The sequence below is a fragment of the Staurois parvus genome, unplaced genomic scaffold, assembly GCF_062004578.1.
Source record: "Staurois parvus isolate SC_StPar_1 unplaced genomic scaffold, SC_StPar_1.0 ptg001869l, whole genome shotgun sequence".
Taxonomy (NCBI): domain Eukaryota; kingdom Metazoa; phylum Chordata; class Amphibia; order Anura; family Ranidae; genus Staurois; species Staurois parvus.
Window position 1 is genome coordinate 670,187 of NW_028319665.1, and position 13,345 is coordinate 683,531.

Below are 13,345 nucleotides of genomic sequence, written 5' to 3' on the forward strand. Positions count from 1 at the left end.
CAAACTGCAAACGGGACTTCTTATGGCTTTCCTCCAACAATGGCTTCTTCTTGTCACTCTACCATAAAGGCCAGATTTGTGGAGTGATGACTAATAGTTGTCCTGAGGACAGATCCTCCCCCCTGAGCTGTGATCTCTGCAGCTCCTCCAGAGTTCCCATGAGCCTCTTGGCTGCTTCTCTGATGGATGCTCTCCTTGCCCAGCCTGTCAGTTTAGGTGGACGGTCATGTCTTGGTAGGTTGGCAGTTGTGCCGTACTCTTCCCATTTTCAGATGATGGATTGAGCAGTGCTCCATGAGATGCTCAAAGCTTGGGAGATTTTATTTATTACCTAATCCTGTTTTAAACTTCTCCACAACTTTATCCCTGACCTGTCTGGTGTATTCCTTGGCCTTCATGATGCTGTTTGGTCACTAATGTTCTCTAACAATCCTCTGAGGGCTTCACAGAACAGCTGGATTTATACTGAGATCACATGACACACAGGGGGACTCTATGTACTAATTCGATGACTTCTGAAGGCAATTGGTTCCACTAGATTTTAGTTAGGGGGTATCAGAGTAAAGGGGGCTGAATACAAATGCTGCCACACTTTTCACAGATTTATTGGTCACAAATGTTGGAAACCATTTCTCATTTTCCTTCCACTTCACAATTATGTGCCACTTTGTGTCGGTCCATCACATCCAATCCCGATAAATACATTGACGGCTTTGGATGTAACATGACAACATGGTTGACATTTCAAGTGGTATGAAGACTTTTTCAAGGCGCTGTATCTCCTACATGTTTGATCCTTGCTCTTACCACCCCAAAACTGCAAAGGCAGACATACGGAGTTGTACACACACTGCAGTCAAAATGCTTTGCTAAAATTTATCTCCGCTGTTGTGTCCGATGCTCAGTGCTGCCCACCGAACACGACCCATTTAGGTGAATGGGGCCACTCCACAACCATGGTGCCGGCTTCTATGGGTTAGAACAGGCAGTGAGGGGGCATCATAACCCCTTCTCGTCAAACTTCCTCTGTAAAACCATGCACAGTGGGTTGCTCTTCAGACGGCAATGCCAATGTAAGTGTTATGTTGAGCGATGTTGGAGGAACAGATATTAGGTCTAGGTACAAGAACTGGACTTAATGATTTCAGCCCCAGCAGAGTAAATGTAGATAAAACAATGACATGAAAAAAAAGGAAATAAACCCAAATTCTTTACCTGGAATTCCTCGTCAAACCCGGTCATGTCAGTTGCGGGGCTTTCTACAGACATACGGTGAATGTGCTCCTGAATCTTCGCTACGGGGACACTGGTGGACCCACACAGAAGAGACTCCAGCAAGACGTTGTAGAGGAAGATGTACTGTTCCTGAAAGATGGAGGATCCACACCACATGTTATGATGTCACACAGTATGGCCACTGTGATAAGTACTGGATTAGTCTCAAAAAGAAAGGGCAGCTATAGGAACCAATCAGATTCCAGCTTTCATCTGGGTGCCCTAAATTGGAGAATTCAAACTTTTATTGAATTGGTTACTATGAGAAGCACAGATATGATTCTGTCTGCTTTTGTATAGCAATGATGCAGGTATAAGTGATGAGGAAAATTACCTCTGAAGGTAATAACAAGGCATGCAAAGCACAGCCCTACTGATTAGTAGCCATCATTGTCAGGGCTTTTTTCTTAAAAAACAGGTGCAGGAACTCCCCCCTTCTGAGTCACTTTTTGTCTCCGCCCCCTGCCCACCTCCAAGCACCGTCCCTTCATTCCACCCCCTACCCACCTCCGAGCATCGTCCCTTCGATCCACCCCCGAGCATCGTCCCTTGGTTCCACCCCCTACCCACCTCTGAGCATCGACCCTTGTTTCCACCCCCTACCCACCTCCAAACACTGTCCCTTGGTTCCACCCCCTACCCACCTCTGAGAATCTTTCCTTCATTCCACCCCCTACCCACCTCTGAGCATCGACCCATGTTTCTACCCCCTACCCACCTCCAAACACCGTCCCTTGGTCCTTGGTTCCACCCCATACCCACCTCTGAGCACCGTCCCTTCGATCCACCCCCTATGCACCTCCGAGCATCGACCCTTGGTTCCACCCTCTACCCACCTCTGAGCATCTTTCTTTCATTCTACCCCCTACCCACCTCTGAGCATCGTCCCTTCGATCCACCCCCTATACACCTCCGAGCATCGTCCCTTGGTTCCACCCACAACCTACCTCCGAGCATCGTCCTTTGTTTCTACCCCCTGCCCACCTTTGAGCACTGTTCCTTGGTTCCACCCCCTACCCACCTCTGAGCACCGTCCCTTTGTTCCACCCTCTACCCACCTCCAAGCATTGTCCCTTCGATCCACCCCCTTTCCATCTCCAAGTATCATTCTTTGGTTCCACCCCCTGCCCACCTCCGAGCACCATCCCTTTGGTCCACAACCTACTCACCTCCGAGCACCATCCCTTCGTTCAATCCCCTATCCACCTCCGAGCACCATCCCTTTGGTCCACAACCTACTCACCTCCGAGCATCGTCCCTTCGATCCACCCCCTATCCATCTCCAGCATCGTTCCTTGGTTCCACCCCCTATATACTATACAAGCGTCCCCTTCAGGGGTAGCGCTGCACGTACAACCAGACATTCTTAGGGTATGCTTTCTTCATCAAATGATCAAATGTTCTTTTGAGAAAATTCTCTTCTGACTAAATGATCTTAGTATAATTTTACTACTGATATAATGTTCTTTAGGTATTTTGCCGTAGGATCAGACATACTTCCGGTATTCTCTCTTCTAATTATTATTATACAGGATTTATGGCACCAACAGTTTGCTCAGCGCTTTACAATATAACAGGAGACAATACAGCAACAATACAGTTCAATACAAGAGGATTAGGAGGGCCTGATCCTGGCAGCTTACAATCTAGGAGGGAGGGGCTGGTGGTACAAAAGGTAATAACTGTGGGGGATGGACTGGTAGGAGGAATAGAAGATTCCATTATTAGCTGAGGGCAGGGTAGGCTTCCCTGAAGAGATCGGTTTTCAGAGATCGCCTAAAAGTGGGCAGAGTAGGCGATAGTCAGATAGATTGGGGTAGAGAGTTCCAGAGGAAGGTGGAAGCTCTTGAGAAGTCCTTGAGATGAGCATGGGAGGAGGAGACAAGGGAGCTAGAGAGTAGGAGGTCTTGCGAGGAGCGGAGAGGACAGTTTGGGTGATATTTGGAGACAAGATTGGTGATGTAATTTGGGGCGGAGTTATAAATGGCTTTATATGTTATTGTTAATGTTTTGAATTTTATTCGTTGGGCAATGGGAAGCCAGTGGAGGGATTGGCAGAGAGGGGTGGAGGACACTGAGTGGAGGCCAGTGGAAGGATTGGCAGAGAGGGGTGGATGACACTGAGTAGAGGCCAGTGGAGGGATTGGCAGAGAGGGGTGGAGGACACTGAGTGGAGGCCAGTGGAGGGATTGGCAGAGAGGGGTGGAGGACACTGAATGGAGGCCAGGGGAGGGATTGGCAGAGAGGGGTGGAGGACACTGAGTGGAGGCCAGTGGAGGGATTGGCAGAGAGGGGTGGAGGACACTGAGTGGAGGCCAGTGGAGGAATTGGCAGAGAGGGATGGAGGACACTGAGTGTAAGCCAGTGGAGGGATTGGCACAGAGGGGTGGAGGACACTGAGTGGAGGCTAGTGGAGGGATTGGCAGAAAGGGGTGGAGGACACTGAGTGGAGGCTAGTGGAGGGATTGGCAGAAAGGGGTGGAGGACACTGAGTGGAGGCCAGTGGAGGGATTGGCAGAAAGGGGTGGCAGATATGGAACTGGTTAGTAAGGTAATTGAATGTTCTTAGTGTATTTTCTCCTTTGATTGAATTGTTCTTAGGGTCGTTTCTCTTCTGATACAATGCCCACTAATATTCTATCTTCTGAACAAATGTTCTTACACTATTTTCTCCTAGAATCAAATTTTTAGGCTACTTTCTTTACTGACGGATCATTTTTAGGGTATTCTCCCTTTTGATCGAATGTTCTTAGAGCAATCTCTCTTCTCATCAAAGGTTCTTACTGACGGAATGTTCTTGGGGTATTCTCTCTTTTCATAAAATTTTCCTCGGGTAGTTTCTCTGATAGAATATTCTTGGGTATTATGTGCATAAATTGCTACTCTAGCTGAAGTCATCAGAATTCAATTTTATATAAATATTAAAACGTGACAAAAGAGACATAAAAAATACATAGAAAAATATAGTGATATCCAAGTTCTAGACATAAAAATCTCAATATAGAAGTCCCAGTAATACTATACAGCATGATAACAAAATCCTTTTGTATCCACACATCTCCAAACAACAGAGTGCACCTCCACCATAGGTGGAACGGACTCTCACTGGAACATGTGGGCTCTCGTAGTAAAAAGAGTCAAAAAGGCGTATGGTTGAAATCTCTAAATTGGGTCTCTTATCTCCTCCATGTCACCATATATGACCATCAAGGATGAAAACCTCCACAACTCTCCTTGTACCCAATACGATACCGCATCCAATAATGGGAGGTAGGGATTCATGGTATGAAAGGGAAGCAAGGAAGCTCACATAGCGTAAAGCCATGGATGCAAATTTATTATAAAAAAAAAAAAAAGTAAAAGTGCTTGTATGTATAAAATACTGGTCCTGGGAGACAGCGTGAGTTGGAGTGAACAGCGTGATGACGTCACAACGTGAAGCTTACGCTCGTGACATCATCACACTGCTTATTCCAAGGATACAAGTCTCCGGGGATTGGTATTTTATACATACAAGCACTTTTACATTTTTTTTTAATAATAAATATGCATCCATGGCTTTACGCTATGTGAGCTTCCTTGCTTCCCTTTCATGCCGTGAATCCCTACCTCCCATTATTGGATGTGGTATCTTATTGAGTACAGGGAGAGTTGTGGAGGTTTTTATCCTTGATGGTCATATATGGAGACATGGAGGAGACAAGAGACCCGATCTAGAGATTTCAACCATATGCCGTTTTGACTCTTTTTACTAAGAGAGTCCACATGTTCCACTGAGAGTCCTTTCCACCAATGGTGGTGGTGCACCCTGGTGTTTGGAGATGTGTGGATTCATACCTCTCATTATTGGTATTGTATTGAGTACAAGGAGAGGAGGTTTTGATCCTTGATGGTCATATATGGAGATGTGGAGGAGACAAGAGACCCGATCTAGAGGTTTCAACCATACGCCTTTTTGACTCTTTTTACTAAGAGAGTCCACATGCTCCACTGAGAGTCCTTTCTACCAATGGTGGTGGTGCACCCTGGTGTTTGGAGATGTGTGGATTCATACCTCCCATTATTGGATGCAGTATCTTATTGGGTACAAGGAGAGCTGTGGAGGTTTTTATCCTTGATGATCATATATGGAGACATGGAGGAGACAAGTGACCCGATCTAGAGATTTCAACCATATGCCGTTTTGACTCTTTTTACTAAGAGAGTCCACATGTTCCACTGAGAGTCCTTTCTACCAATGGTGGTGGTGCACCCTGGTGTTTGGAGACATGTGGATATATACTGTACCTCCCATTATTGGATGCGGTATCTTATTGAGTACAAGGACAGGAGGTTTTGGAGGTTTTTATCTTTGATGGTCATATATGGAGATGTGGAGGAGATAAGAGATCCAATTTAGAGGTTACAACGATACGCCTTTTTGACTCTTTTTTTCACTAAAAGAGTCCATATGTTCCAGTGAGAGTCCTTTCTACCTATGGTGGTGGTGCACCCTGGTGTTTGGAGACGTGTGGATACATACCTCCCATTATTGGATGCGGTATCTTATTGAGTACAAGGAGAGTTGTGGAGGTTTTTTTGAAACCTGTTATTTCTCCTTGATGGTAATATATGGAGACGTGGAGGAGATAAGAGACCCGATTTAGAGGTTTCAACCATATGCCGTTTTGACTCTTTTTACTAAGAGAGTCCACATGTTCCAGTGAGAGTCCATTCTACCGATGGTGGTGGTGCACCCTGGTGTTTGGAGACATGTGGATACAAGTACGAGTACAAGGAGAGGAGGATTTCGAGGTTTTTATCCTTGAAGGTCATATATGGAGATGTGGAGGAGATAAGAGATCCAATTTAGAGGTTTCAACCATACGTCTTTTTGACTCTTTTTTCACTAAAAGAGTCCACATGTTCTGGTAAGAGTCCTTTCCACCTATGGTGGTGGTGCACCCTGATGTTTGGAGATGTGCGGATACAAAAGGATTTTGTTATCACGCTGTACAGCACTATTAGGACTTTTATATTGAGTTTTTTTTATGTTTAGAAAATGGATGTCACTATATTTTTCTATGTATTGTTTATGCACTCTTTTGTCACGTTTTAATATTTACACAACACAACAAACATGTGGAAGAGGGGGCTCTGGTCAGATGAGACCAAAATTTAACTTTTTGGCCTAAAAGCAAAACGCTATGTGTGTGGAAAACTAACACTGCACATCACCCTGAATACACCATCCCCACTGTGAAACATGGTGGTGGCAGCATCATGTTGTAAAAAATTTTGAAAATCATTTATCATTTTCCTTCCACTTCACAATTATGTGCTGCTTTGTGTTGGTCTATCACATCCAATCCCAATAAATACATTGACGTTTTTGGTTGTAACATGACAACATGAGGGACATTTCAAGGGGGAGGAAGACTTTTTCAAGGCATACAGGATTGAATTCTGGTCACGTCATCTAGTGTGGGAAATTTCTGCAAATAAGGCTGTACACAATCTATCTAATTGTTTTTGCCGGCTGCCTATTTAGATCTGCCACTGCTATCTCTATGGGTATAACACTTGAGTATTCTCTCTTCTAAATGAACGTTCTTAGGGTTTTTACCCCCCCCCCACAACTTTTCCCCCTTGAAGTAATGAAGGGAGAGGTGGGTGGAAGGAAGGAAGGAATGAAGGAAGGAAGGGGTGGGTGGAAGGAAGGAAGGGGTGGGTGGAAGGAAGGGGTGGATGGAAGGAAGGGAGGGATGGGTGGGTGGAAGGAAGGAGTGGGTGGAAGGAAGGGAGGGGTGGGTGGAAGGAAGGGGTAGATGGAAGAAAGGAAGGGAGGGTTGGGTGAAAGGAAGGAAGGAAGGGGTGGGTGGAAGGAAGGAAGGGGTGAGTGGAAGGAAGGAAGGGGTGAGTGGAAGAAGCTGCTGCTCCTCTCCCTCCTGTAGCTTTCAGCTGCTTCATTGAAAGCCATACAGGAGATGTCACCGCAACCACCACTGCCCCTCCCACACACCCCTAGCCCCGGCGCTGCTCGCCACCTCCACCGCTGCACAGAACAGTTTTCCTTCCTGACTCCTCCCCTTATCTACGCCCCTGTCCTTAGGGTAGTTTCTCTTCTGGTGGAATGTTCTTAGGATATTTTGTCTCAGGATCAAACGTTCTTTGGGTTTTCTCTCTTGTGGTCAAATGTTCTTCGACTACTTTCTTTTCTTTTCTGATGGAATGTTCTTTGGGTATTTTCCTCTTCGGACAGAATATTCCTAGGGTATTTCCTCTTCTGATCAAATGTTCTATATGTATGTTTTATCCAGAAATCCAGATAGTAACATTCAATGAATACAACGGGTAAAATAAGTATTGAACACGTCACCATATTTCTCAGTAAATATCTAAAGATGCTATTGATGTGAAATTTTCACCACATGTTGGTAACAACCCATGCAATCCATACATACAAAGACATTAAAACAAATACTGTAAGTTCAGAAATTAAGTTATGTGTAATAAAATGGAATGACACAGGGAAAAAGTATTGAACACACTAACTGAAATTTATTTAATACTTCGTACAAAATCCTTTGTTGGTAATGACATCTTTGTGACGCCTCCTGTATGGAGAAACTAGTCGCATGCATTGCTCAGGTGTGATTTTCCACACAAACAGTCTTCAAATATTGAAAGTTCTGTGGGCCTCTTCTATGAACTCTGAACTTTAGCTCTTTCCTTAGATTTATAGTGAAATGACGTTTTTTTCCACATCCGGATTATGGCCCCAACAGTGCTCACTGGAACATTCAGACGTTTAGAAATCCTTCTGTAACCAATGCCATCAGTATGTTTTGCAACAATAGGGTTGTGAAGGTCTTGAGACAGCTCTTTGCTTTTACCCATCATGAGATGTTTCTGGTGTGACACCTTGGTAATAAGACACCTCTTTATAGGCCATCAGTCAATATTAATTTGCACTGACAAGAGGCAGCATTGCTTTCTAATTGCTTCATGTGTTCAATACTTTTTCCCTTTGGCATTCTATTTTATTACACATAACTGAATTTCTGAACTTATTTGTTTTGGTTTCTTTGTATGTATGGATTGTATGGGTTGTTACCGACATGCGGTGAAAATGTCATGTCAATAGCCCCTTTAGAAATATATTTGATGAGAAAAATGGTGATGTGTTCAATACCTATTTTACCCGTTGTATATTACATACAATTTGATAACATTGGTACAAACAGCATTTGCAAAATTAATATTACATTCACCTGAAAAATGACCAAAATATCAGAAAATAACATTTTTGCATGTATTAGAAAATTGCAAGATTATTTTTTGTGATTTCTGCTTGAATGATGATATATTTACACAGCAATTCTTTTATAGACAGACCCTTTAATATTCCTGGGATAGTAACTGCTGTATTAGAGTGTTGGCGGAAGATACTTTTTTCTGTTGGTTGAATGGCTGGTTGACAATGAGGGGTTACTGCCAACAAAAGATGCCAACAATCGTTGACGTAGAATATGAGGGGATAGAGGAATACCGGGGGACCTTGTGATGGGAGTCACTTTGGGTGGGGGGCCCATGGAACACATCTCACTTTGGAGAGGTGGGGAGATCCCTGTCTCAGCTCCCCATATCCCTCTTATGTGTAAGTCACCCTGTGCCTGTTAAGGGTACAGGGTGATCTGACCTAATATTGTGTAGACATGTATAGGTGGGGGATGTGGATTGTTTAATGCCATGTGGTTGCATCCCATTGTTCTATTGTGTGTCTTGCTTGGGAGCAAACTATTATGGGATGTATGTGTTTATGTGTATTGGCTTGGTGGGGGAGGGCGTGTTTCCAGCAGCCCTCCCTCCTGATGGGACTGTCTGCTGGTGTGTCTCTTGTTACTAAAGGTAGATTGCCCCGCCCTGTGTCATTATGCAGGGAGGGGGGATTGTTCCCTTGAATGTATATATTTTGTATCTGTGTTAAAATAAACTAGTCTACTTCCAGGTTTACTTCAAGACTGGTGTCGTCTAGTCTTGTATGGTCAGCTGTGGTTTCCGTTGTCGGTGTTCGGACAGGGAATCGGGAGTCTAACGGAAGTACCCAAGCGCAGTCTGCGGACGATTCCATTACAGACCTGAACCCACCTTTTCCTGCACCATCTTCACTCGCCTCTTCCGTAACTCTAGGACACAATTGTAGACGTTCACCTTCTTCAACGCATGCGCCCTCTTCAGGAGAATGTCCAGTGCCAAGAATGTGCCCGTCCTGCCAATCCCAGCACTGCAAACAAGGTGCTTGAATTAGATTTATTGATAAAGTTGAGCAAATACAATATTCCTGTCATCAGTCCAAGAGCTGATTACAATATGCATAGGATATATTTTGCCCCTATCCTCAATGCAGTCTGTGTGTCAACACACAATGTCTTCCCCGAGTTCTCACAAGTGCTGGACAAATATTGACTTTCCCAAAATCTCCCTGGTTATGGAAGTCCCTTCCCCAGTCCTCATTGTAATACATTCACTTTTTCCAAGTAACGAGGCATAAGCCCCCAAAGATCTTCAGAGGTTCATTTGTAGGGTCTTCAACCATGACTGCAAGTGATTGACAATCGCATTGAGCAATAACTATGCTATGCCTGCAGACGGAGGTTCAAATTAGATCTCCATTTGCCATGGAAGGTCCATTTTCTCACGCACTTGATCCCCCAACACAATTCCATTTGCAAACCAACTGAAAAATACAAAAACTGATCTTGGCCCTGGTCTCCGACATTTCCATTGGAGGCAGGGTGTTGGCTGTAGTGCATTCTGCCAGAATTTCCAGCTTCCATTGCCTCCTACCTGACAATCATGATAATTAGTGATGGGCCAAACCAGGGTCGGACTGACAACTCATGGGGCCCCCGGGCAATAGGGGATCATGGGGCCCCTGTGTCCTTGCCCAAACTATAAAAAGTCTATGAAAAAGGTACCAGGGACATGGGGTCCCCTACTGACCCCGGGCCCTCGGGCAGAGCCCCAGTTTTCAAATGGTCAGTCCGCCCCTGGGCCAAACACCCCCTGTTCAGTTTGCAGCCAAACATTCAAACATAACAAACGTTCGACTGCGACCTTCCAACAGAGGGGACAATTCACTAAGCAGTATCTTACCACTAGTAGATACCACACTGCTACTAAAAACATTCTTGAATGTAAAAAGAAGTGCCAACATTAAAAAATTTAACAACCCCCCAAAAATGTGTGGGGTCCCCCACCATCCTTACCAAGCCGTTCAGGTCTGGTATCAGGGGGTGGGGGGCTCCCACCTAAAGCACCTTGTCCCCATGTTGATGGGGGCAAGGACCTCTTTCCCACAACTGTGGCCGGTGGTTGTGGGGGTCTTATCTGAATCTGGAAGCCCCCAGATCCCACCCCCCCCCCCCATGTGAATGAATATGAGGTACATTGTAGTGTAGTGTAAAAAATTACAGGAGACAGCATTTGACAAAAACGTTATTAACAACAACAATTAAAAAAATGTCTGCACACTGCACTGCAGTGTTGTATACACTGCATGCATTTTTTTTATATAATACAAAATATATGAAAAATATATTCTTCAGATTTTTTTTAACATATAAAAAAGTCATTTTAACATATATTTTTACATATATTCCAAAAATGTAGATTTGTATTTTTAAAGACATACAGTATATTTAAAAATATTTTTCATATATTTTGTAATAAAAACGCATTTCAACCTACAGTATATATATATATATTTTTTTTTTTTTCATACTGAATATGGCCACAATTTTAGTATTTCAAATATGTGTCAATATATTTGGGAAGAATATTTTTCAAATATATCTCAAATATATTTTCCTTCCATGTGGGCAGTGCAGTGCTGCTGTGTTCTGCTAGTTAGGTCTGCTCTGTGTGCTCAGCTGCTGCCAGCCTGATAGCTCCCTCTGCATCCAGAAAGCTTGAGAAGGTTCTGGATGATAGGAGTGGAGCTATGCAGATGGAAGCATGAATACTGATACAGCCCCAACCTATCCCAGAGAGACTGGCACTGATGGCATGCTGGGTAACTGTATATTCAGTGAGCACACTGGGCTCTGGGCCTTTCCTGCATAGGATTGCCTAAGCCTGGAGGAGGCATGCTGCCCTCCCAGGTAATTACTGCCCTGCGGCCTCAGGTGGTTGACCTGAAGGCCTGAATGCTGAGACCTGGTTTCTTCTAAAGCATACTGAGGTGTTGTCTACTGAAGATCTGGTCTGGTATCCCAGAGCAAGGCAACCAACTGTTCTTGGGCCTTGTGAGTATGGACATCTCTAAAGGATCTTAGAGACTGTGTGCTACTTTGAGCCCTCTGGAGTCAGCTGTGGGTCTACCTAAAGGAGACTCCGGCTGGTCTTCTGAAGAGTTTTGTCCATTTTATCTCCCACCTAAAGGGACCATGCTCCCGTTGCTACTACTACTACTATTACTACTGCCTTAAAGCAGGGACTTCATCATAGCTTATCCCAAAGAATGCCTAAAGTCCTCAACTGTACAAAGTTTCCAGTTTCTGAAGTGTCCCACCTAATTCCCTCATCCCTATCCAAGTTCTCCAAAAATGAAAACAACACCCCTAGACTGGTCATTGAAGAAATGTGTAAATGAGCCTAGGTGCCTGGATGTGGGGCAAAGCTTTTGGGGAAGACCTGGATAGCATTCCTGCAGCTCCTACGGGAGTAGCCTTACGGATGTAATATAAGGAAACCCAAGGAAGGTTTTTTGGCTGTACACATGCAAAAGATTCAATGTCACTTTTATTTTGTATTCTTATTTTGCCGTTTATTTTTTTCTAATGGTGTTCTACATGTTTATATGTTGCTGGTTTTATACTATTTTAGGATGAGATGTATAAGGCCTCATGCTCCCCTGAACACCTTTTCTCCTGACATGAGAAACGCTGCCTTGAAAACACACCTAAAGCCACATTTTGCACGTTCTTTTAGGCTCATCAAGCACTGAGCGTTTATGGATGCTGTTGGCCAGAATATCAATTTATTCTGTACATTGGAATGAATAAATGCTCATACACTAAACACCCACTGTCACGTACCTGATGGGAGACTGAAATGACAAGGTCGGCCTCACTTGTGTCACTAGTCCTGACCCCACTGGAGTAGGAACAGTGGGATTCTAGGGGAACAAGAGTGCCAGTAGTTATTGTTTGCAGCTCTTGCAGATGATGACCTTGGAAGGCTGATGATCCTCTGATCTTGGCACAGTAGTAATAGGCAGAGCAGGTTTTGCAGATTGCCAGGCGTGCACCAGAGCAAGGCAGGTAGTGAGGACAAGAGACAGGAGCAATGTCATGGAATAGCCAGGGTCATCAACAGTCAGGCAGCACGGTACAGAATCAGAAGGAAAAGCCAAGGTCAGGAACAGAGCTGAAGTCAGGAACCAGTATCAGGAGAGCAATCATAGTCAGGTGAGGAACAAGCCGGGTCAGCAACAAAGGAATCATACAGGAACAAGCAGGACACGGGGGAGCTGAAGACCAGTCAGCACTGAACATGAGCAGAGACACTCCTTAAATAGGCCGTCTCGTGCCAATCTTCGCCGTACGTGTGCGCGTGTGCGATCGCACATTTCCGGTCATGATTCGTCTTGCTGGAAATCCCTTACACCCATTGTGTTTAGCTGCATTTACACTCATAAGCATGTCAAGAACTCTGTCTGCCCAAAAACTCCTCTCTTGTATGTGCTGCTTATGTTTTTTTTTATGTCTGTAAACACTCCTCTTCTTATACGCCTGTCAATGCCTATGTGTTCATGGACATACAGGCTAATGTAGAGGTGTCTTTATAAGCAGAAATGTCTGTAAACGTGGCCCTTTGATCATGAGGCCTACAGCCTGTCATAAATAGATAGAATTTTGCCCAATTCTGCAGGGACCGGATGATCCTTGCATGGACAGGCTGATTGGACCCAGGTTGGTCCATCGATTGACTTGGGTACGTTCAGCCTTGATCTATTAATTGACTTGGACACAACCAGCCTTGATCCATGGATTGACTTTGACACAACCAACTTTGATCCATGGAT

At 44.5% G+C, this 13,345-nt stretch overlaps 1 protein-coding gene across 1 annotated transcript in view; it reads right to left on the reverse strand.

Moving 5' to 3' along the window:
• LOC149433985 (receptor-type tyrosine-protein phosphatase T-like) overlaps nt 1-13,345 on the reverse strand; it is a 200,383-nt gene that overhangs the window by 31,883 nt on the left and 155,155 nt on the right. Inside the window, exons 25-26 of the mRNA XM_089664251.1 lie at nt 9,406-9,541; nt 1,216-1,365 (exon numbers count right to left, since the gene is read on the reverse strand). Of these exons, the coding sequence (XP_089520377.1) occupies nt 1,216-1,365; nt 9,406-9,541 (286 nt within the window). The remainder of the gene's footprint in view (nt 1-1,215; nt 1,366-9,405; nt 9,542-13,345) is intronic.